Source organism: Carcharhinus amblyrhynchos, chromosome 16 (assembly GCF_965287045.1).
Source record: "Carcharhinus amblyrhynchos chromosome 16, sCarAmb.v2.hapA, whole genome shotgun sequence".
NCBI classification, from domain to species: Eukaryota; Metazoa; Chordata; class Chondrichthyes; order Carcharhiniformes; family Carcharhinidae; genus Carcharhinus; species Carcharhinus amblyrhynchos.
Window position 1 is genome coordinate 32,083,413 of NC_137339.1, and position 24,954 is coordinate 32,108,366.

General features: G+C 43.3%; 1 protein-coding gene across 1 annotated transcript in view; it reads right to left on the reverse strand.

Moving 5' to 3' along the window:
• Positions 1–24,954, reverse strand: part of LOC145353946 (cadherin-4-like) — a 608,947-nt gene that overhangs the window by 51,903 nt on the left and 532,090 nt on the right. The window contains exons 9-12 of the mRNA XM_080204964.1: positions 19,379–19,564; positions 12,739–12,992; positions 7,678–7,820; positions 756–989 (exon numbers count right to left, since the gene is read on the reverse strand). Of these exons, the coding sequence (XP_080061090.1) occupies positions 756–989; positions 7,678–7,820; positions 12,739–12,992; positions 19,379–19,564 (817 nt within the window). The remainder of the gene's footprint in view (positions 1–755; positions 990–7,677; positions 7,821–12,738; positions 12,993–19,378; positions 19,565–24,954) is intronic.

Here is a 24,954-nt window from a genome sequence, read left to right on the forward strand (position 1 = left end):
CTGAATAGTAAAACAGTTTCTGCTTTAAATTGTGGAAACTCGAGGCTTAATCTTTCAGTAAATATCAGACTTCTACTGAAAAGAACGTTAATGGTCTCTGCCAAATTTGTGACCAAAAGCCTTTCTTTAAGTAGAAATTTTAAATCCATAACATTCAGTGGAGGGGAACTTTCACATACAACAACTGTGACCAGAATATGGGGATGTTTGACTATGTAGAAAGTCTGACAACACCAGGTTTAAGTCCAACCTGGTATTGTCAGACTTTTTACTGTGTTTACCCCAGTCCAACGCCGGCACATCCACATGATGTTTGACTATGCCAGAGAACACCAATTACAAAAAATAGTAATGTAGCCATGCACAGAGAGCCTTTTGGTTAAGATCAAGTCTATGTTCAAGATCATGTGTAATGTCTGTTCTTGTCACTTTGGATCTAGTATGTCTCTTGCGGAGGCCATGAATCGGATTCAATTTGAATTTTTTTTTGGAGAAAACAAGGTGATGGGTTTGGGGCATTCCCCTTCTACTCTGCACAAAGGAATAAAAACATTTTTTAAATTTAGATGAAGAGGGGCATGGGGTTTGAAACTATTACAAGTCTATGTTGCAAGTAGCAATGGCTTACATTTCAACATTTACTTTGAGCAAGGAACGTTGCTTTTTAGTGGAGTTTTGGTTTGAAATGTTAGTAACTATCGCTACTTAATGACACTTATATTTAACTTGGAGTGTTGTACAAGCTCTCATCTTACCATTTAAACGGGTGATTGTCCAGTTCCTCCTGACACCCAATGGCTTATATTCCAGCTCAAACACAAAGGGGCCTGTATTTGGATCTCTGTCAGCATCTCCTGCTGTGATGTTGATTGCGTTTGGATTGGGCTTTTCACAAATCTGGGCCTCTTTAAGAATCAGCTCAGGTGCATTGTCATTAATATCAATGAGGTAAATTTGAAAGGTTCCAGTGCCACTCGCTGCCGGGTTGCCTGTGTAAAGACAACACATTTGTTGGTTCATGGTATGTAATAAAGCATTTGCATCTCATTTTAGACAAATCGGTAATATCACACAACACAAAGCCAAAGGATTTTGTCATTGATGTAACCAGCATTACTCATATTAAGGGGATTTTTGATTCAAACCATATCACAGCAGGGATCGGTGCTGGGGCCTCAGCTATTTACCATTTATATAGATGATCTGGAGGAGGGGGCTGAGTGTAGGGTGTCGAAATTTGCTAATGACACAAAGATAAGTGGAAAAGCAAATTGTGCGGAGGGTGTGGAAAGCCTGTAGAGGGATCTAGATAGGCTGAGCGAGTGGGCGAGGGCCTGGCAGATGGAGTACAATGTTAGCAAGTGTGAGGTTATCCACTTTGGCAGGAATAATAGTAGGAGGGATTACTATTTAAAGGGCGAAAAGCTGCAGCACGCTACGGTGCAGAGGGACCTGGGGGTCCTTGTGCATGAGTCACAAAAACCCAGTCTGCAAGTGCAGCAGGTGATTAAGAAGGCGAATGGGATGCTGGCCTTTATAGCGAGGGGGATAGAATATAAAAGCAGGGAGGTCTTGCTGCAACTGTACAGGGCACTGGTGAGGCTGCAGCTGGAGTACTGTGCGCAGTTTTGGTCGCTGCACTTGAGGAAAAATATATTGGCCTTGGAGGAAGTGCAGAGGAGGTTCACTAGGCTGATACCAGAGGTGTGGGGGTTGGACTATGAAGAGACACTAAATAGACAGGGTCTGTACTCGTTGGATTTTAGAAGGATGAGGGGGGATCTTATAGAGATGTATAAGATAATGAAGAGGATGGATAGGGTAGAGGTAGAGATTCTTCCCGCTCAGAAAGGACAACAGGACTAGAGGGCACAGCCTCAAGATAAGGGGAGGGGGCAGTTTAGATCGGAGTTGAGGAGGAACTTCTTCACTCAAAGGGTGGTGAATCTCTGGAATTCTCTGCCCGTTGAAGTGGTGGAGGCTACCTCGCTAAATATATTTAAGACATGGGTAGATAGGTTTTTGGTAGGCAAGGGAATTAAGGGTTATGGGGAGAAAGCGGGAAAGTGGAACTGAGCCACTTCAGATCAGCCATGATCTTGTTGAATGGCGGGGCAGGCTCGAAGGGCTAGATGGCCTACTCCTGCTCCTATTTCTTATGTTCTAATGTTCTTATGTTCTAGCTGCAAAGAAATTCAACTTCACAGGTCCACACTTCTTGTGCAAATGGACTGAAATGTAACACAGCAGGCATGCTTGGTGAAGGGATCTCTTTCCATCTTCCTTGGTTTACATAAGGCCTTGACACTCCCCACAACTTGGTTTTGACTTTGAACCAACAATACAGGAGTAGGCGGGTAAGGGGGGAGGTTTGCAATCTTCAGCCTGTGCTCACCATCTGCGGGAATGGCCGCAAGGGGCGGGGGAGGGTTGGGGGGCTCAAGATCTAGCGAAACCTGGAGGTCGCAAATCTTGCCAGCCAGATCATGACATCTGATTTTCACCGCTCCTCTTTGGCCATGTAATGAGGTTTCAACGGGCATGAGTACAATTCAATACATTAACATTTAATTCAGGATCCCCCTGCCATATACTGAACCTGAGGCATATTTTCAAACCCCACCGACGTGACATAAGTTTTCCCCCGCACCCCCAGGGGCCGTAGTGGCGAATACATCCCGCAGGAGAGAAGAACATGGCCAAGCAGTGGCCTGGCAATTTTCCCTGGCACAGGTTGGCACTACCAGTGGCGGACCCCAGTGGGAGCCTCATGGGGAAGGTGGGGGTAGAATTCATCTACTTGTGGTGGTGACAGGGTTTGGGGGGGGGTGGGGGGAGACGGGACGGTTGGGGGGGGTAGCAGATGTGGAAGGTGGAGATGTTTGGGTGAGGAGTTGGGATGAAGGGGTCTGATGTTCACTGGGAAGAGGGAGGTGCTGGCATTGATCGTTTGGGTGGGTTGGTGCCAGCTCTGATTGATCACACAGGGGTGGGGGGCATGCGTGGTGGGAGGATGCTGGGAGGGTGTTGGGAGAGGTGCTGTCTCTGAGCGTAGGGGGTGAGTGTGTGGAGGGAGGCCCCTGACACCTCTGTGTCGGAGTTGGGGGAGTTATTTTTCACTCTGATTGGAGTGCCTTTTAAACATCTCGCCCCAATCTCAGTGCAGCCAGGCTTTGCCAACATATTAAGGCCCCTATCCACAACATGACGGTGTGAAATACAGCGAGCCTTTTTTTGGTGACAAAGTGTTTTGAGATCTGGAGAGCAAACCGACGTGTTTCTCTGGAGAGTTTTCAGTCAGAGCCAAGACACTTTGCCATTTTTCAGTAAGATTGCCCCCTACATTTGTGCAGCCAGATCTCCAACTCCTCCGCATCCTATTTTGAATCACAGATCACAGTACTTCATGATCATCAGGCTGCCAAATTATGAATTCATTTTTGGCAGGAGGTAAGAGACAGATTGCAGTCCTGCCACTGTCCCTACACGAAAGCAAAGTCAGTGTGGAGCAGGTAGGTGGCTGCCCTGCTGCCACTGTGCACTGTGGACAGGCTGAATGGGGGCAGCTTAGCACTTCCAGCTCTCCCTAGGGAGGAAGTCCAGCTCTCGGGAGCTGCCGCCAGTCAGATTGGCTGACTGTTGTGGTAGCACCAAGAGAGCATTGCTGTGCAGTGCGAGGACTGAAACCAGGAACAAGAAGGCGGCCTGTGGATCCTGGACCGTGGTAAAAAGTCTCACAACACCAAGTTAAAGTCCAACAAGTTTATTTGATAGTGAACCCACAAGCTTTCGAAACGCTGTTCCTTCATCAGGTGAGCGGAACATTCTGATCAGAAAAAAGGAAAAGGAAATTCCTGAAAAGGATTTTTTTGAAAATCCAGAAAAAGAAAATCAGAAAATCCTGGACCGTAGGCAGGGAATGGTTGGACAGTTTAGGGAGGCAGCAGGGATAGTAGGCGGTGTGTTTAACAGACCAGGCAGAAAAGTAGGAAAACAGGGTCTACCATCTTAGGGATGGCTGCACACAGATTTGCAAAGCCCCTCTCCCCAGAATTATCACCACCTCCTTCCTTCCCACCTTTTGAAATTGTTTTTCTAAAAACAACCCGTTACTCTTGCCTAACTGCCTGCATCGACAGTTTATGACGTGAACACTATTATTGTGGTCAACTGATTTGTTAACAGGCTCAAATGATGCCTAATTATTTCTTCAAATACAATGGGTCCAACTCTTGTATTAAGGGGCTCAGCTGAGAGGTGGGTGGTAAGATGGTGGGGTGCGAACCCCCCTATTTTGCGTGCCCTTCCTGCCGCAAACATGCTTGATGGGGACACATAATATGCAGCCCATTATATTTCCATCGGTGGGAAGCAGAATATTTTGGCTAGTTGTTTCTGCTGTACCTTCTCCCACATTTAGTGAGGAATATTACCACCACCTTTCCTAAAAGAAAAATTCCATTGAGGACCAAGATAGGTCCTTTCCCCGATGTTCTTTGTGTCTTCCTGCCTGTGTGATCTTTCCCAGTCCAATTAAGGAGGGTGTGTGGGTTTCTGAGGGCCTACAGCTTTGGATGGCTGTGACAGTCCCACTGGGAAACCTTGGTGCTGCTCAGTCAACCAGAACGGCGTGAGTGGAAGCATTCATCAAAGTTTAAAATTATGAGGGCTGAAGCCAGCCCTCCATTTGTACTGGAGGGAAAGCACTTCCAGTATAGTTGTTTGGGTAACGGATGCAGCCTTTCTTGTCTGTGGCCCTTTGGATCCAATGGCTACGTATTCTGCCGCTGGAAGGCTGTCCTCATTGAGCTACTGGGCTTGGCACAACAGGGAAGGTTCTGGAAGATTCCTCCCCATTCCAATATTAATGTTGGAATTGCTAATTGCTGGCTCCCTGCCCACTTTCAGGTAGGTAGTCATTCGTGGTATGACCGTGTCTCCGACAAGCTCATCTAAACCATTCCTCTTTCTCTCCTGCTTGTGTGTCCAAAACCCCCTCTGCAGGTCTCGCAATATTCCACCTGTGTGTACCTCAATATCCAACTGAGAAAATTGGATAAAAATCAGTCAAGAGTTCAACCACGTCAGAATCACTGACTGGCGAGATAACCTTGATAGCTGCAGAGAACACTATTACCACACAGGCCGCTGCAATCTAAGAAAGCCTGTCACTGCCATTTTGGGTGTCAGCTGCCACATTTCATACATTGTAACAATGACTACATTTAAAGAGTACCTCATTGGCTGTAAAGTGCTTTGGGACACAACGGTGATCGTAAAAGGCTGTATGTAAATTCAAGTCTGTGTATTTTCTAAATTTCAGGGCAACTAGGAACTGATAAAAAAAATGTGACTTTGCCAATGTTGGCAACATCCCAACAAACAGATTAACAAAAAATTTCCAATTAAATGGATTTCAATATAATTGAAAAATTTGAGGTTGTCACAATTTGTGTGTTCAGAATTCGTTCTGTTGTTCCATTCAAAAGAAAATGTTTAATGACCTGAATTCTTCCTCACATTATTATTTGATTTATGCTTTAATGCCAAATAGAGAGTCCATGATTTACCTCTCACAGTGGCAACTGAGCTCAGCTGGTAACACTCCAGCCTGTCAGTCAGAAGGTATTGGGTTCAAGTCCCACTCCAGGAGCTGAACACAAAAGTCAAGGCTGACAGTCTGCTGTGGAACTAATTGATGGAGTGCCATACAGTCGGAGGGGGTCTCATTTCAGATGAAGCCAAGGCCTCATCAGCCCTCTGAGGTGAATACAAAAGATCCCAATGTATGAATTCGAAGAAGAGTAGGGGAGTTATCTCCAGTGTCCTGACCGAATATTTTGACTTTCAGTCAATATCAATAAAACAAATCACCTGGTCATCATCACCTTGCTGTTTGTGGGAGCTTGCTGCGTGCAAATTGGCTGCCATGTTTCTTACATTGCAACAATGACTACATTTAAAAAGTACCTCATTGGCTATAAAGTGCTTTGGGGCATAATGGTGATTGCAAAAGGCAGTCTGTAAATTCAAGTCTGCGTATTTTCTAAATTTCAGGGCAACTAGGAATTGATAAAAAAGTGACTTTGCCAATGTTGGCGACATCCCAATAAAGAACATTTTTAAAAAAGTTCCAATTTATTGGATTTCAATATAATTGAAAAATTTGCGATTGTCACAATTTGTGAGTTCAGAATGTGTTCTGTTGTTCCATTCAAAAGAAAATGTTTAATGACCCAAATTCTTCCTCACACAAGCAAACTATTTGATTTATGCTTTAATGCCAAATAGAGAGTCCACAACTTGCCTCTCACAGTGGCAACTGAGCTCAGCTGGTAATGTTTAATGACCCGAATTTTTCCTCACATAGGCAAACTATTTAATTTATGCTTTAATGTCCATGATTTACCTCTCCCAGTGGCAACTGTGCTCAGAGAACATGTCTACAGGAACCATGAACTCTGTTCAGCGCTGCCTGGATCACTCCTTAAATGTCCAGAACTGGATGAAAGTTCTCCCAACAGCTGGTTATTTGTGTTTCTACCTTAAAGACAAAGGCTGAAACTTTGCCATCCCACCTGTTGTGGGAATCACAGCAGGCAAGGCAGGAAACTCAGTGGAACATTTAATGGTCTGTTGAGTTCAGGTGAAAATTTCCGGTCTTGGGCACACGTGCCTCATGGTTTCTCAGCATGTTTCTCATCAGTACTTGGCCATTTCTTGTGGGATTTTATTTCCCATACTACATTTTGGTAAAGTTATGTGTATAAATGCTACTTCTTATGTTATATTGACAAAACCTGAGGTTATTGGTTGCTCAAGATCATTTTTAATTATAAACTTAAATCATAAACACACGGCGCTCTCTCACTCTAGTTCAGTGAACACATGGCACTCTCTCTCTCTTATCTTGGGTGGCACAGTGGTTAGCACTGCTGCCTCACAAGGCCAGGGACTCAGGTTCAAATCTGGCCTTGGGTCACTGTCTATGCGGAGTCTGCACATTTGCCTGTGTCTGCGTGGGTTTCCTCCGGGTGCTCCACTTTCCTCCCACAGTCCAAGGATGTGCTGGTTAGGTTGACCGGCCATGCTAAATTTCCCCTGAGTGTTAGGGGGATTAGCCGGGTAAATGTGTGGGGTTACGGGGATTGGATCTAGGTGGGATTGTGGTCGGTGCAGACCCGATGAGCCAAATGGCCTCCTTCTGCACTGTAGGGATTCTATGATGATTGTAAATCAGTATAAATGCCAAACCATTTTATCAGGTTAGCAAAGCATAGAGGAGCTCATTAAATTGCTTTATTTTTCTCCAAATATTGCAAGTCAAAAACTATGGATATTCAAAGTGAGGTTTCTTTAACTTGAAATTTCTAAATCGATGTGTCAAGTATAATAACTTCAATGTGGGCGAGATGGAGTCGAAGCCAAACGCTAAGTATGATATGTCGAGATGAATGAGCAACAGAAGATCAGATCAGATCAAATAATATTATGGACCGAACCAAGCTCCAGACACTATCGGTCACACTGTGTAAATGGTACAAATGCAGGCTTTATTAGAGGTTTTCAGTTGATCAGCACATCTGCATGTCTTGTATACAACCCAAATGATGCACCAGGTTGAGCTATTGTCTTACAGTGCTCCACAGGAATAAACAGTGTGGATCCATGACCTACCGTTGTCAGTTGCCAGGAATGTTGCTTCATACACATTGTTTTTAACGTAAATCGATTCTCTGTCCAGGACTGCTGTGGTTGTGACCTGACCAGTTGTGGCATTAATATTCAGCCAGTTTGCAGGATCTGACAGTTCAGAATACCTGAAAAAAAACCCAGCAAATATTAACAGAAATTTTAGTCGGGAATCCAATGATAGTTAGCTGAATAGATGAAAGCAACAACGGTAAGAGCAACACAGCAATGAATGATAAACAGCACAATGATTTGGACCTATTGGCATCAATTGTCTTTTTCCAAGTTAGATGCTTCTGACTAGAACAGTATGAAAAGATCCCTAACACTATCCACTTTAATTCATGCCATTTTCACCTGCATTGAAAGCACCCACTTCTAAAAGGTAAGGAACCTTTCTAAATATTGTAATTTGATGTCAGGGACATTCTGCACCTTTTGCCTGATACTTGGGCACTATTTTGGACGACACTTCAAAAATGGGTATCTATACTAGATGTGTAATGCTGACTATTTGTGAGGTGACTTAAGAAGTTTTAATTTTTTGTTTGCTTTTTGGTGCCATTTAGGTTCCCATGAGCCTGTGTGCCAAGGTTCGACTGACTTTTGCCCCTGGCCCCAGCAGCACCAATGAGATTCTCAACAAAAATCCTTCTATCTAAGGTATTTCATAATAAAAGGCACTAAGGAATGCCAATCTGGTCAGATGAGAAATACAACCACCCCCATGTGCCTAGCTGCCCATACCAATACATGTGACAATAACAAATCAAATCAAAATCTAATCACATAGAATTCCTACAGTCCAGAAGGAGGCCAATCGGCCTATCAAGTCAGCACTGACCAAATTCCCACCCAGCCTCTATCCTGTAGCCCCACGTATTTACCCTGCTAGTCTCATATTAGCAGATGAGATTCATATTCCACGAGGAAGCACACATAAAACATGTGAATGTCTGACTAACTGTAACACTGGAAGTTTTTTCAGAAGCACCTGAATCATAGCAGGGGTACTTTTTACTTTTGGCAGGGGTGAAAGACTGGTGATAACATTGGATCAGTTGCCCATGACTGATTTTCTTTTATAGATCATTGATCATAGAACCCTGCAGTGCAGAAAGAGGCCCTTCGGCCCATCAAGTCTACACCGAACACAGTCCCACCCAGGCCCTACCCCCATATATTATACCCACTAATCCCTCTAACCTACGCATCCCTAGCAACTAAGGGGCAATTTCTTAGTATGGCCAATCAACCTAGCCCGCACATCTTTGGACTGTGGGAGGAAATCAGTGTACCCGGAGGAAACCCACACAGACACGAGGAGAATGTGCAAACTCCACACAGACAGTGACCTGAGCCAGGAATTGAACCCAGGACCCTGGAGCTGTGAAGCAACAGTGCTAACCACTATGCTACCGTGCCGCCTGATATAATACCGTGCCGATATTATCTTCACTTGCCATTTCCAGTTCTCAATTCCTACCAACTATGAAAATGACTTCTAGTATGTTTTGTTTTCATATCAGTGTGTGCAAGAATACAAAAGAGGATGATCAGTAAACAATTGGATATGGAAGGCTCAATGATTACAGCCTAAGGTGTAATCACATCTGCACCTTGGACTTCCTTATGCTTCACTTTTGCCTGTCAGTTTTTTACTCAGTGTGGTGTAATGAGAGCTGGAAGAATGTTGGGAAAGTTGACTGTCTGTTATTGGGGAGGGAATCTGAAAGGAACAACTGGAATACAGCTCAACTTGTGACACTTTCACACAAGCCCCTCAGAGTGCTCATGCTCTGCTGTTGTAGCAGCTCTGAACATATTTTGGGTGGTAGAGAATAATTTCAAACCACCAAAGCTGGTGAGTTTTAGGACATGTAAAAGGTCTCAAATGCGAACCCCACCCACCTCAATCCCCCCTACTTCTGGTTTTAACAAAAGTTGGATGTGGGGTGGTGGCAAGGTGGGAGGTGGGAATGGCTGGATGTATAAGCTTAGGAGAAGCAAAAGAGTGCCAATCCAGAAGAGTGGCCATATTGTACTTCCGAAGAACTCAGTAAAAAGAAGCAATGATGATAGCCACAAAGAAATAGATACCCGAAGAAAGCAGAAGAGTGTGCAGGTGAGGTTGCAGACTGGCTGAGTTTATATATAGTGATCAATTTTCAAAAACAAAGTCTTTGGAAGAAACGCATTGAGGATCATTAAACATTAAAAGCAATAAAAGAAAATAAGTATAGCTGAAGTAGTAATATGTTGTTTAGGGAAGAAATAATCAAAACAGCCAGATGGGCTTAACTATGTTCATGAACTGGTGTTGTAAACATTAATGTTTTAAAGTTTTATTGCTTTCAAGTTGAAACCATTTATTGGTCACTCTGAACAAATTGTTTAATGACTTCAAGTCTTTTCACCAAATTCACCGTAACTTGAGGACAGATAGACAATAAAAAAAGAATCACTTTAGTAAGTCAGTTGTAATCATTCTCTGTGACATTCACTAATTTCCTTATTTAAAAAGAAACGATTATGGAAATTGAAAAGCATGCGCATACCGCAGATTCCTGAGTAATCCTTCCAGTTCATCATTAATGCACCGTCCAATTGCAAGCTGGACAAACAGCGTGAATAAGCCCGCTAAGTGCTGTCGTGGACTGACTCAGATTTGATCAAGAATAACAACCACTGGGGCTGAATTTTAAAGAACAGGGTGATAGCGGCACATGCTGAAAAATGCACAGTAGGTCAAATAGGATCAAAACCCTGAATGTAACCTGCCCTTTAACTTGATGGATGTCGATGGACTGGGTGTGTGTATTTCCAGAAATTTCTGCTATTTAAGATTTCTATTGAGTGCAGTTTTGCTTTTATTGTAGGAGTCAAGATTATGCTAAAAAAAAACAATCCCTCTATTGATTAACTGTAGATGTTAAACCAAAAGTAAGCAATAATGAACAAGTCTTGTCCATTATCAAAGACCAGCAACCCAATGTAATTTTTGGTGTGCTGCATTAACTCCCTAGTGTGAGCTTGATAAAGTGTTTATTTTTTATTACGTTTTTAGACAAGCATCTTTTATTAGTCAAGACTACCTACATATATTTTTGCCAAGTCCACCCTCGCAACAAACTAATAACCTTGGAATTAATTAAGATATTACTTATGTTTGTCAAGGCTGCAGAGTTACTCAGTTCCAGAAATTAATATGAGTGAACTGACTAAGCACGGTGAATCAAATCTAACTCATAAAAAGCTTTTCATTTAAGATATTAGTTGCTAAAATTGCTATTTTGAAGTTCAGGGAGTGATTTCAGCTGTAAAATTGTTTATTTTTTTCCTGTACCTTTACTCCAGGAATAAAAAGCTAGATGAGTGAGTTGCATGTTCAAGCAGAAACAGACTGCACAGATGCACAGAATGCAAGTCAGATAGATGCTGGGTAGTTTTAGCAAAATATTTTGAGATTTGGCAGAAATGAAGTTGCTGTGAAGCAGAAACTTCAATTAACAAATTGATTCCAAGGTCCTCAGCGTTGTTTCAAGTCCTCCTGCGGCCTCACTGAACCATATTTCGTTAATCTTCTCAAACCATGCAGCCTAAACCTCATCTTCTATCTCTCCGGCTTTGGACTACTGCCTGTTCCACTTCGCAGCACCACTGGAGCCTAGTCTATCGGCAATTACGCACTGAGCCTCTGGAATCTGTTTCCTAAAGCTTTCCAACTGACTATCCCTCTTCTACCTCCAAAAATCTCCTAAATTCCAACAGATTGAACCATGTTTTAATATTTTCTTTCTCCTCCATGCATTACAAAATACTCTTTATTTCTGTAAAGCATTCACACTTATTGTCATGCGCCGATCACTAATAATTGTGTGAATGAATTAATATGAATGAAGCCATTGAGAAAAAGGCTGGGGAATGGCATTTCATGTAATGTGGTACCAACAATTCCAAAGCAGTGAGGTGGCACTTGTGTCCGCAAATGTGTCAACGTACAAAGACATGTAGTGGCACCGTGCAGACTGAACCATGCTACTCCCACACAGGATTTCCAATCGTTGCTGGGGGTGACCTTGAATCACTAATTGATGAGTCTCGGAAAATCCTCCACATGCAGCATAACAGAATACGTAATAAAACTGAAATTGGATCAAAATACTTCAATTTCTAAGCAAGTCTCACACTCCCATTAGGTGGTTAAAGAATACAGATCAAATATCCTTTCTCTGTAAATCCAAAAAAACCGAATGCATCCAAAAAACAAACTTTTTTTAACCTCATCAACCTTCAGCGCAGGAAGTCTAATTATTTGTCTGCACTGTTTACTTTGCAGTTTTTGTGGTGAGCATGTCAAAATGAAATTTATTACAGGTCTTCCATGTTAATTATTCAGTGACGCATCTCATTTTTCAAGTCATTTTAGTTACTTTAGACTATAGCTAGCCTAACCTTAGACTGTTATCATGTAAGTTTGTACATGGTAACAGAAGTCCAAGATGCAGTTGGCGCTGAGGATTTGGGATAAAGGATGTTAGCAGCCTGATTGGAATTACTCGTGTTGGTCAGCAAACAGTGACAGCTTTTAAAAGAGAGGAGCAGAAGGGAACTTTAAGTCAGGAAAAAATATAAGCCGCTTATCACGAAGATCATGAAGTTACAATGCAAAGGAAATACTTTCACACGAATTTTTCTGTAAGCTTCAAGAATTCAATATTAGAACTGGAGTCAGCACATCAATGCTGTCTTGCAATTTGAATATTATCCATAAATGCACTGTTTATGCAGAATACTTTTTCTCAATTTTTCCTCTACTCAATTCTCTGCCCTTCCCATCTCCCTTGAAGTCGTTGACCCCTTGCTGAGGTTTCATTTATCTAAAGACAGATGAAGAATTTTTATGCTGTCACTGAGCCAAGCTGATCTCCTGTGACAGCCGGATTGCACCTGTTCTTTGCACAGGATGGAGTAGACTTTACTACTGTGCCAGAGTACAAAGCTGGGTGATAGCGAATCAGTGGGACATAGAAAGAAAAATCTCACCGTACTGCTTGCTGCATAAAGCGATCAGGATCTTGAGCTGCAAATGTCGTCAGCAGCGAGCCAACAGACATATTTTCCTCTTGCCTGATCAGCTTGGGATTAGGAATGAAAAATGGAGCTTCATTGACATCCGTGACAGAGATAGCAACAGTTGCTGTGGACTGGAGTGAAGACTGAATTCCAGCTGCTAAAGGTGCTTGATTCATTACCACAACTGTCAGCACAAAGGCCCTATTTATCTCATAATCCACTGGCTGAAAAACAGAAAAGTCAATATATTGGATTAAGTATATAATACCCAACAGATACAATGTCAGAGATAAAAAAAAGATTCATGCTCTACGCATTCTAGCAGTAAAAAGATTGGAAAAGTTAACAGTGTAGTTATGGCGAATGAAACATTGTTTTAGGAGCTCAGTTCTTCCTTTATTTCAAAACATTTTATACTTAATTTTAATACTATGTTACACAAGATATTATTTAGAATTTTTATGACAGGGCGGCATCATGGCACAGTTGTTGGCACTGCTGCCTCACAGTGCTGGGGATCCGGCTTTGATTTCCGGCTTGGGTCACTGACTGTTAGGAGTCTGCACATTCTCCCCATGTCTGCGTGGGTTTCTTTCAGGTGCTCCAGTTTCCTCCCACAGTCCAAAAGACATGCTGGTTAAGAGCATTGACCATGCTTATTTCTCCCTCAGTATACCCGAACAGGCGCCAGAGTGCGGTGACTAGGGGATTTTCACAGTAACTTCATTGCATTGTTAATGTAAGCCTATTTGTGGCACTAATAAATCATTAAAAGTAATGGTCAGAAAACAAACCCTGCTCTATCCCAGGGTTGGGGGGAATCCAGGAGTGTAGCTTTACGCTACCTTACAACTCAGCGTGTAGACGTAATGGCACAGATCTTCTGCACAGAGGCAATCACCATCAAACTGCCAATCTGCACAGACTTTTCAATTTCTAGACACTGCTTTGTATTTCTTGCTAGGTCTTCCAAGCCTGGCTTCACCAGAAATGTTGACCGCAGTATCTCTCAGAGAGTTCATCAACACTGCAGCATCAAGGAAATACAAGACACATCACCTTCTAATGGCACTAATTACCGTATGGTAGGGTTAAATGTCCAGTGTGAATGTTAGTGAACGGATGAATGGACAAATGAGTCAATGGGTAGTATGGTAGGGTAGATAGGTGGGTGAGGTAAGTGGACAGGATAGCAGGTGGGTGAGGTGATACTTTTGTAAAGTGGTAGGTAGGTTGGGTGGCAGGTGGGAAGGGTAGCGGGAGGTGAAGGGCAGCAGGTGGGTAGGGCGGCAGGTGGGTAGGGCGGCAGGTGGGTAGGGCGGCAGGTGGGTTGGGTGGCAGGGGTTAGGGTGGCAGGGGATACGGGGGCAGGGGATACAGAGGCAGGGGATATGAAGCAGCGGGTATGGTGGCAGGGGGTACAAAGCAGCGGGTATGGTGGCAGGGGGGGTAGGGTGGCAGGGGGCAAGGGGAGATTGGGATGTAGTCATAGTTCCACTGGACTAATAACCAGAGGCCCAAACTAATGCTCTAGAGACACAGGTTCAAATCCCACAATAGCAGCTGATAGAATTTAAATTCAATTAACACAAAATTTTCTGGAATTAAAAGCTAGTCTCAGGAATGGTGACCATTAAACTACTGTTGATTGTTGTAAAAATCTACTTGGTTCAGTAATGTCCTTTAGGGATGCCCTCTGAAATGGCCCTGTAAGCCACCCAGTTGGTTCAAATTGCCACAAACTCAAAAAGGAGTGGAACAGGCCAAACCACCTGCTATCAAACAAGCTGCTGGAAATTGCGATGGCAAATTCAGCCTAGAGGTTACCAATGACCAGAAACTGTGGCTAGATACTGCGGTCACAAGAGCAGCTCAGAAGCTGGCGATTTTGCAGAAAACAACTCACTTCCTGACTCCCCAAAGCTTGTTTTGGTCCTCGTATCTAAGGAAGGATGTGCTGGCCTTGGAAAGGGTCCAGAGGAGGTTCGCAAGAATGATCCCTGGAATGAAGAGCTTGTTGTATGAGGAATGATTGAGGACTCTGGGTTTGTACTCATTGGAGTTTAGAAGGATGAGGGGAGGGGGTGATCTTACTGAAACTTACAGGATTCTGTGAGACCTGGATAAAGTGGACGTGGAAAGTATGTTTCCAGTAGTAAGAAAAACTAGAACCCGAGGGCACAACCTCAGGCGAACGAGATGATCCTTTAAAACAGAGACGAAGAAGGATTTCGTCAGCCTGCGAGGGTGAATCTGTGGTATTCTTTGTCTTTAAGACAGAGATAGATAGGTTCTTAATTAATAAGGGGATCAGCGGTTATAGGGAAAAGGCAGGAGAATGGGGATGAGAAAAATATCAGTCATGACTGAATGGCAGAGTAGACTCAATGGGCCAAGTGGCCTAATTCTGCTCCTATGTCTTATGGTCTTCACAATCTACAAGGCACAAGTGAGTGTGATGGAATATTCTGCACTTGCCTGAATGTGTGCAGTTTCAATGACACATAAGAAGCTCCAGCACAAAGCAACCTGCTTGACTGGCACCACTTCCACCATGTCCAACATTTATTCCCTCCTTCACTGATGCACAACGGCAACAGTATGTACCATCTCTAAGATGTACTGCAGCAACTTTCAATTATCTTTAAACAGCACCTTCCAAACCTAGAATCTCTACCACCTGGAGGACAAGGACAGCAGATGCCTGTGAACACCATCTTTCCAAGTCAGGCACCACTCTGATTTGGAAAAATATTGCTGCTCCTTTATTGTTGCTGGGTCAATATCCTGGAACTTGCTGCCTGAGAGCACTGTCTGTGCAGCCACACCATATGGACTGTAATGGTTCAAGAGGGCAATTCATCATCACCTTCTCAAAGGCAAGTAGGAATGGGCAATAAATGCTGGTCTAGTTAGTGATGCCCACATTCCCTTAATGAATAAATAAGGTGGTTATGGTGGCAGGTGGATGAGGTGGCAGGTGGGTGGAATGGCTGCTGGAGCAGTCAGGTCAGTTCGATTGGAAATGGAGAGATGCTCGGAGGTTGGGTGATAGTCAGGTCAGGTCCAGGGAGTAGTCAATTGGTGATGGTTAGTTGGGAGATAGAGGGATAGCTGAGTCAGATTAGGTTGGGGGCGGTCATCAGTGGGGTAGTCAGTGTGTGACTGGGAGCTGAATTTTGTGGGCACCCGGAGTTAGTCGAGGACTCTTCTGCCTAACATTGCCAGGTAACTACTTAGGTAAGTTCTACGGACCTGTCTGAAGTTTCCAATTCCAAGTCTGCGACATTCGCAGAGAGTCTGAAGCAGCGGAGGATAATTTCCCACTGAAAGTTCAAATTTACCATGGAGGCCTACACGTCAGATTCTCATGGGTTCAGGATGCACATCTTGGGTCACACGTCTGGTCATCAATGATCTGGAAGCCGGAAGGTCTGTGCCGACAATTTTTATTTGGGAATGTGGACCATCAGTTATCCTGATAGAAAACTGAATACTAGAGGCTGGATTTTCATTGAGTGGGGCAAAACTCTGGAGGCCTTGAAAAAGTACTCAGATGTCCAGCCACCATTTTTGGCAGACCTTATTTCTGTCACCAAGGGAAACTGTTAATCACACAGTTAGGAAACCCCAATCAGCAGAGCCATCATGGTCACCCTATTACCCTATTTTCCTGTTCCTTGGGATCTTGACACACAGAAAACTTTGAAGGAGATGAAATGTGTGTGAAGGGTAGGTAAAGTCTGTTTAACTGTCATGATCTGAAGCTATTTAAATCTCCAGCCCTTTAAAAATGAAAAGAAATCATGCTGTCGCTGTCATTTAGAGTTAAAAAAAGCTGCTGGAATGCATTGAGTGACAGTCCATCTGGCTTAGCTTAGAAAAATAATATTACTTACTTGTCCTGCAGTTTCAATAGACTTCAATGTTGACATTTCCTAAGGGCCGAACTTTAGCTCCATAAGAATAATCTCAACGGGATGCTGAGTTCACATTCCAATTGACAGTTTTAAGAAGTCCAGCAGTCTTTGATTTGGTTAACAAAAAGAAGCTAGTTTGTGTTTACAGTAGACTGATCACTTGAGGGAATTTGAACATTTTGAATGGGTTTCAGGAATACGAGTTTCTTCAGTGTCAAGTGCGGATGGGTGAGAGGTTTTACATTGTTAGGAGTTTGCTTTTTTCATTTATACAAAGCTCCTGAAATACTCAGAGCGAATACTGGATGAATGGCATTGGAGGTGGCATGGGGGGGTTGATGAGGGGGCATGAAGGTATGAGGAGAAATGGATATGGCATGGAGGTAGCATAGGGTATGAGAGGCATGGGGAAATGGTGGTGGCATGGGCGTATGAGAAAGCATGGGGTATTAAAGAGTATGGTGCAGGGGAGGGGGTGATTGGATGTGGATAGAGGTTAGGGGATCGATCAGTTTTTTATACAGCTTGGCTAAACACTCAGAGAACCAAGGTGAGCCTTATAACCGGCCGTATTCAGCACTTATAGCACCTCAGAACTGCCTCCAGAGACATGAGCCTGACATGATCCCCACCCCGCCCCTACCAGAGCAAAGATTGTGCACATGAGAGTCATTTGCTTGGAAATACCTAATAAAATTCTGTAAATAGCATCAATAAGTGGCATGGTTATCAACAGTGATTACTTTTGTTATGATGCTCTTTATAAGTCCCATTAATAGTGGCTTGTTAACACAAAAAGTGAAAGAAAATCAATTGAATCCATGTTTCTGAGCAAGCATTTTCTGTGCTCAATTTGGGAGATTGTACATTCACCAGTCGTTCACAGAATTTATCTTTAGTCAGGATAAAAGGCTGGTGGATACACCCAGACCTAATTTTGCTGTTGTTATTCAGATAGTCAATGTCAGCGACTCAACAGCAAGCACATCAGTCCATTCCTGATATCATACAGCAAACTTCAACTGGAGGCATATTTCCATGGGTACTGGGAAACCAAAGCAGAAAATTCCAAACAGGAAACAACTGCTGAAACTGGAACAGGTTATTGCAAGGATTATTTTGGTGCAAGTTTTAACAAGGTGATTGAAAACATAGTTGTTCTGATTTAGTACAAGTCATTCTGAAATAAGGCCAATGTGTCTGTCAGCTAAAGTCAATGAAATAAGACCACTGCATGAGGAAGGCAACTTTACCAAAATGTTTCTGACTCAGATTATGCAGCATTTTGAGTACAGAAAAAAATCATTAATAGATCAGTTTTATGCAGCTTTTTATTTGTAAAGCCTCACTGATTTCATAGTCTTTGCCAGACCTGACTAACTGCCTGTGCTTCTGATTCGATATTTTGTTTTAATCAGTTGCCATTCACAGTTATTCACATCACATCAAAGCTTGCTCACGGGCACTTTAATCACCTTCATTCCCAGTCTTTAAATTAAATGATTGCACTTTGCTTTAAAATGACGACATAAACGTAACTCTTTTCCCCAACTCTGAGTGGAAAATGGTAAAAGAAAATCATAAACTATGTCAGGGACTGAGATACTACCAATGAACAAATGATCATCAAAGGGCTCACTGCAGCAACTCAATTTACAAGATTTATAGATCTCATAGGGCACAAGAAATGCTGAATTAGTTAGCGTTCTGGCTAAAAGGGATACGGAACACCCACCTTAAAGATGGTGAAGCAAGATTTATGTTTGACAAGCAACCATAAACAGTACAGGTGAACCACAGCCCAACAAGATAAGTGAACCGTGAATTATACCCCATGGGTTTTCGTAAGATGTCCTGCTGTATTAAACATAATTTAGAATAATTACCTGCTAATAAGATAAGCTGGTTAAAAATGGTATACTACGGAATACAATATTCCATTGTGTACCATATTCCATGGTATATTGTATTTCTTTGGTTCCATACAAGTACAATCAGTATAAAAGTCTATAATTCATTTCAGGTCCTCAGTGGGGGGCCAAGTTTGACATTTGCGCACATAAGAGTTACAAATCAATTCACCAACACCTCAAGCCTAGGTGGCATGGTGGCACTGCTGCCTCTCAGTGCCAGAGACCTGGGTTTGGTTGCCGGCTTGGGCCACTGCCTGTGCGGAGTCTGCACGTTCTTCCGCGTCTACATGGGTTTTCTCTGGGTGCTCCGGTTTCCTCCCACAGTCTGAAAGACATTCTGATTAGGTGCACTGGACATGCTAAATTCTCCCTCAATGTACCTGAATAGGTGCCGGCGTGTGGCCACTGAGGGATTTTCATAGTAACTTCATTGCAGTGTTAAAGTAAGCTGGCTTGTGATACCAATAAATAAACTTTAAAAAAAAAGCTCACTGCTGAAGCATGTGTCATATGTTAACAAAGTCTTACGCTTACAAGTAGTTTACTGACATGAGCAATTCCTACAATTACTTGGGACGTTTCTGAGTAGTGGGACTGAAGGGCTAGAAAGAGTTATCAATGTAAAACCTCAGTCTTGCTGCAGACCCTGAATTTCCACTGAGCAATGCCAGAGGAGATCCATTCGTAAGCAATGTTTTCCAAAAGGTACTTTTCCAACTTTTTCAAAAATAATTGTGAATACTTAAAAAAAAAATTCACTAAGAACACAACCCTTACCTTTATTACTGTGACAATACCATCATTGGTGATTGGATCAGTTTTAATTGCAAAATGGCCAGCAGGGTCTCCACTGACAATCCGGTACACTGCATTCCAGTTTGAAGTGTGCGGCTGGTCTCGATCTGTGACTGTCAGGTTAGCAACAATTACATCCAGTTTGTTCTCTTGAACTTCTCCATAGTACTAGGAATAAAAATATGATTTTTTTTTTAATAAGTGCATTGTTTTGTACATCTCACAGAATCTCATTGGTTCACAATCTCCTACAGGTGGAATACATTTCGCCTTTAATTCATTAACAACAGAAACTAAATAAAGCTAATCAGCCAGATGCATAATTGCAATCATTGTATTTCAAATTAATAGAATAAAGTACCAACATCTTGGTGGGACAAGAGTATTATGGCCTTATTTGCTATACAGCGCAAGCAAAATTCAAAAAAATGCTCCACAACTACCTTTTCCTTTACAATTCCCTAATAAAACAATATGCAGGAAAGTCCATTTTAAATATAGTGAGTTAAAATAGAAATGCGTTATGTCAAAGTGATCCAGGAGACTCACCAATAATGAGAAGGTAGGACTTATGAATCCAAAACTCAACTAATGATTTTAGTTATTGAAAGAATGTGTCTGCATACTCTTAATGAGCACAGTGTTTAAATGTGCTTCTAGTGACTTGCATAACAGTATGCTAACAGTAATCCCTTTCACTATTCTTTTATGTTATCATTTCTTAGCCTGTACAAAATCTGTAATTGTTCTCATTTGCCACGTTCTCGTCAAAGGAGCTTAACATCACCAGGGTGTGTGTTACAAAAGAATGGATATGGGGCTTTCATCCGTCCAGGGTAGGCCTGAAGGTTTCCAGAAATTCGAGATCAATCTCCAGGACACTGCTGAGTGCAATCCAGGAAAAAAATCATTCGGACATTAAAAAAGATTGTTTTTAATTTTCTTTGAACATATCTCTGACAGAAATGAAATGGAAGTTGAAGTGGCACAGTAGCTAGCACTGCTGCCTCACAGCACCAGGGATCGAGTTCGATTCTGGCTTGGGTCACTGTCTGTGTGGAGTTTGCACGTTCTCCCTGTGTCTGTGTGGGTTTCATAAGAACATAAGAAATAGGAACAGGAGTAGGCCATCTAGCCCTTCGAGCCTGCCCCGCCATTCAATAAGATCATGGCTGATCTGAAGTGGATCAGTTCCACTTTCCCGCTTTCTCCCCATAACCCTTAATTCCCTTGTCTATCAGAAATCTATCTACCCGTGACTTAAATATATTCAACGAGGTAGCCTCCACCACTTCAATAGGCAGAGAATTCCAGAGATTCGCTACCTTTTGAGTGAAGAAGTTCCTCCACAACTCCTTTCTAAACTGCCCCCCGCTTATTTTGAGGCTGTGCCCTCTAGTTCTGCTTTCCTTTCTAAGCAGAAAGAATCTCTCTACCTCTCCCTATCTATCCCCTTCATTATCTTCTAAGTCTCTATAAGATCCCCCTCAGCCTTCTAAACTCCAATGAGTACAGGCCCAGTCTATTTAATCTCTCCTCATAAGCTAACCCCCTCATCTCAGGTATCAGCCTGGTGAACCTTCTCTGTACTCCCTCCAAGGCCAATATATCCTTACGCAAATAAGGGGACCAAAACTGCACACAGTACTCCAGTTGCAGCCTCACCAGTGCCTTGTACAGTTGCAGCAAGACCTCCTTGCTTTTATATTCTATCCCCCTCGCTATAAACGCCAACATTCCATTCGCCTTCTTGTTTACCTGCTGCACCTGCAGACTGAGTTTTTGTGATTCGTGCACAAGGACCCCCAGGTCCCTCTGCACAGTAGCATGCTGCAGCTTTTCACCCTTTAACTAATATTCCATCCTACTATTATTTCTGCCAAAGTGGATAACCTCACATTTGCTAACGTTATACTCCATCTGCCAGGTCCTCGCCCACTCACTCAGCCTATCCAGATCTCTCTGCAGACTTTCCATGTCCTCCACGCAATTTGCTTTTCCACTCATCTTCGTGCCATCAGCAAATTTTATTACCCTACACTCAGCCCCCTCCTCCACATCGTCTATGTTTCCTCTGGGTGCTTTGGTTTTCTCCCACAGTCCAAAGATGTGTGGGTTAGGTGGGTTGCCTCTTAGTGTCAGGGGGACTAGCTGGTTTAAATGCATGGGGTTATGGGGATAGGGCCTGGGTGGAATTGTGGTCAGTGCAGACTCGATGGGCCGACTGACCTCCTTCTGCACCTTAGAGATTCTATGGATTCTGCGGGTGGGGAGTTGGGGGGGAGGCTGTTTAGCTGACAATCAAGCATCATCCAATTGGGTAACGAGTTATATTGCTTTCCAGTTGGCATAGGAAAGCAAAGAGCCACAAGGATGGGTATGTTGGCCGACTAATGGCTGGAGCGCCGGGATAAGTCATATTATTAAACTTCCAGGAATACATTCAATTACAATAAGCAACACTAAGAGAATCCATCATAAAATCCTGTCGTCCAGCACACTAAATAATCCTGTTCTAGGTTTGATTTGTCTCAGGTATTCCCTGGCCCTACTGTTGAACCTGTTCTTATTAAATTAATGAATTATAGAGCCTTTATCCCTAACTGGTACAGTCTGATGGTTAAATTTATAGTAAATGTTTCAAAACTTGATTGCAAAAATTTTCCACCTTATTATTAAATTGATACTGTGCTCCCTTGATTAGTATTTAATGCTGGATAAAGCACTGTTTTTGATTCCTTTGTATCTTTTGACACTATGCTGTTTGCCACCTCAATGCAGCAAAGGGACAAGGGTGAGATTCTGAGAATTCAGAGAGTGCTAAAAGATCGCGATGAGGAAGACAAGCTCACATATAGGAGTGTGAAATTGGTCTATGCCAGCAGAGTGAAGGCTTGTTGTGAACGTGCAACTCCTGATACACTGTGGCAGTTTTTATTTTCCAACAACTTGGGAAATATTGCCAAGATCTTTCATTTCAAACCAAGTAAAAATGACAGTGAGGCTACAAGGAGTCTGCAAAAAATATTTGAAATATTGTTCGGTGAATTTCAATGGAAAGAAGATTGGTCATGGTGTAAATTCGGCCGACAGGTCGCAAACTTGTTTGTCATTACTGGCATAAATCATTTCATAGTATCATAGAATCCCTATAATGCAGAAGGAGGCCATTTGGCCCATCAGGTCTGCACCGACAACAATCCTACCCATGCCCTATCCCTGTAATCCTACATATTTACCCCGCTAATCCCTCTAACCAACACATCTGGGAACACTAAGAGGTAATTTAGCATGGCCAATGCATCTAGCCCTCACATCTTTGGATTGTGGAAGGAAATTGAGGCACCCAAACGAAATCCACGCAGACACGGGGGGTCCGTGCAAACTCCACACAGACTGTGACCGAAGCCGAGAATTGAATTCGGGTCCCTGGAGCTGTGAGGCAGCAGTGCTAACCATTGTACCATCAATGCTAACTACTGTACTATCATTACTTCACCCTCATACTGTACAAAATTATAAAAGACAAAGGCTGTGCTTGCGCAGTGAAGCAACCACGGTCAATCAATGAGGTAGCAGATAACATCAAGCTAAAAAAATGCTTACAGAAAAGCAAGCAAGTGCTTAAAATCATAAACTGAAGAGCTATAGAAAGCCAAAGAAGGATACAAAGTTAGTAAATATAATTGACGACCCTCCCAAAAAGACCTAAGAGCCCAAGGGGCAGGAATATGAAGTATCTCCTGTCCATTTGTTGGGTGTGCTGAGTGGAATGAACCTCCAGGACTCTGTGCATCACAGAGTCTGTAATGCAATTCACACCAGTGAGGGTGAGGTGGGGGAGCAGAGCCTGAAGATGCTGGAATCAGCAGGCTGAGTGGGTCACTGCGCATACACTGATATGTCAGTGGGAAGTTCAACACATGCACACTGGCCCCTCCCCATCGCCGCCCTCCCAATGTCATCCCTAACCTGAGCTGGGCTCTGCGACACTCTGCCTCCGATTGCTGGCCACCATGACCTCCCTCCCCCTCATCCCATGGCCAGCCCGAACCCCCCTGCCTATGGGGAGATCACCAATTCTCATAGTGGTGGCAGTCCCTGCCATCACCTCATGGGGGCAAAGGTCTGAGCGCCATATTTAAAGGACAGCCCAACAACCTGCACTGTCTGTTCTCACTTTGCCTGGCCATTACTCCATTTAACCCTTCCTCCCTTTCATGGTCATTCCCCATGCAACTTACACTTTCACCACCAAGCAGAAACTGGCATTTATAGGTGCTCCCCAAAGAGGACAATGCATTAGGAACTCTGTTAATGATGGAATAAGTCTCCTTTACCAGGTGCATGCCACTTACATGCAGTTGTAAAACAGAACACTCTAGTTGGTGGAGAACTTAACTTGTTGGCGGAACTTAATTCCAGCAAGGTGATCTTTGAATGAGCATGCATGTCTCTCTTGCTGAAGCTTCCTGACATTCACCATGGGAAAGCTCAATCCGCCTACAAAGGCCTGAGAACTTAATTCCTAAATTTCATTCCGCCGTCAGGAAATTGATTTGTGGTCTCGTGTCGAATGAAGTCCTCCCCTCCCCACCCCAGCCACCTGCCAAGCCTCCTGCTGCCGATGGGTCCGGAAGGTTCCATCCGGTCATTGAGCACTCAGATACGAGGGGATACAGGTGCAACAACGTCAGAGATGTTTGTCTCCAAAGCCATTACAAAGACCCACGTTCCAGGACAAGTCAAAAAGCAGTACTAAGTAGAGGTGGAGTAAGACGAAAGAGCAGAGTAGCAGCTGGGGAAAGATCAGCTGTCACTGATGCAAAAGCCTTTCCAAGAATTGCCAGATCTGACCCCTGTTACAGTTCAGCAAATGAGAGAAATCAAGAGCTACAAATTGTTTATGATATCTATATAACAAAGTCCATGCTCAATACTTTAAGGTTTTCTTTTCCTATTTCCTTCACACTACATCATCATAGTGTTCCCTTCATGGGAATACCAAATGGAGTGCCTGGTGGCAAACAGAATGTTATTGTTTATCGCAAAGGGAATGGAATATAAAGGCTTCTGCCATCACCTTTGTCTCCGAGCTTACATTTTTATGCAGGAGTCTTTCCCCTGTTCAACGGATCCTTTCACCCGCCTCCAGTCTTCTCCCTCTACCTGAAGCCCAACCTCTGGCCTCCTACCTGCTCTTGAGCTTTTCAATGAGAACTCTCACTGTGACCTCAGCTGCCTCAATTTCTCTGCTCCTCTCCCCACTCCAGCCTGTCTTCTTCTGAACTCGCTGCACTCTGTTCTCTCAAGTCCTGACTTCGTTATCAAACCTGCCGGTGGTGCTGTTGTTGTTTGGTGTACTGACTTCTACCTTGCAGAGGCTGAGCGCTAACACTCAGACATCTCCTTTGACCACGCCTTGGACCACAACCCCGAACATCAAACCATTGTTTCCAGGATTGAAACTGCCCTCCTCGGCCTATTGCAATCTTCCAATGATATCCATCACAAACTGGAAGAACAACATCTCATCTTCCCATTACAGCCTTAACATT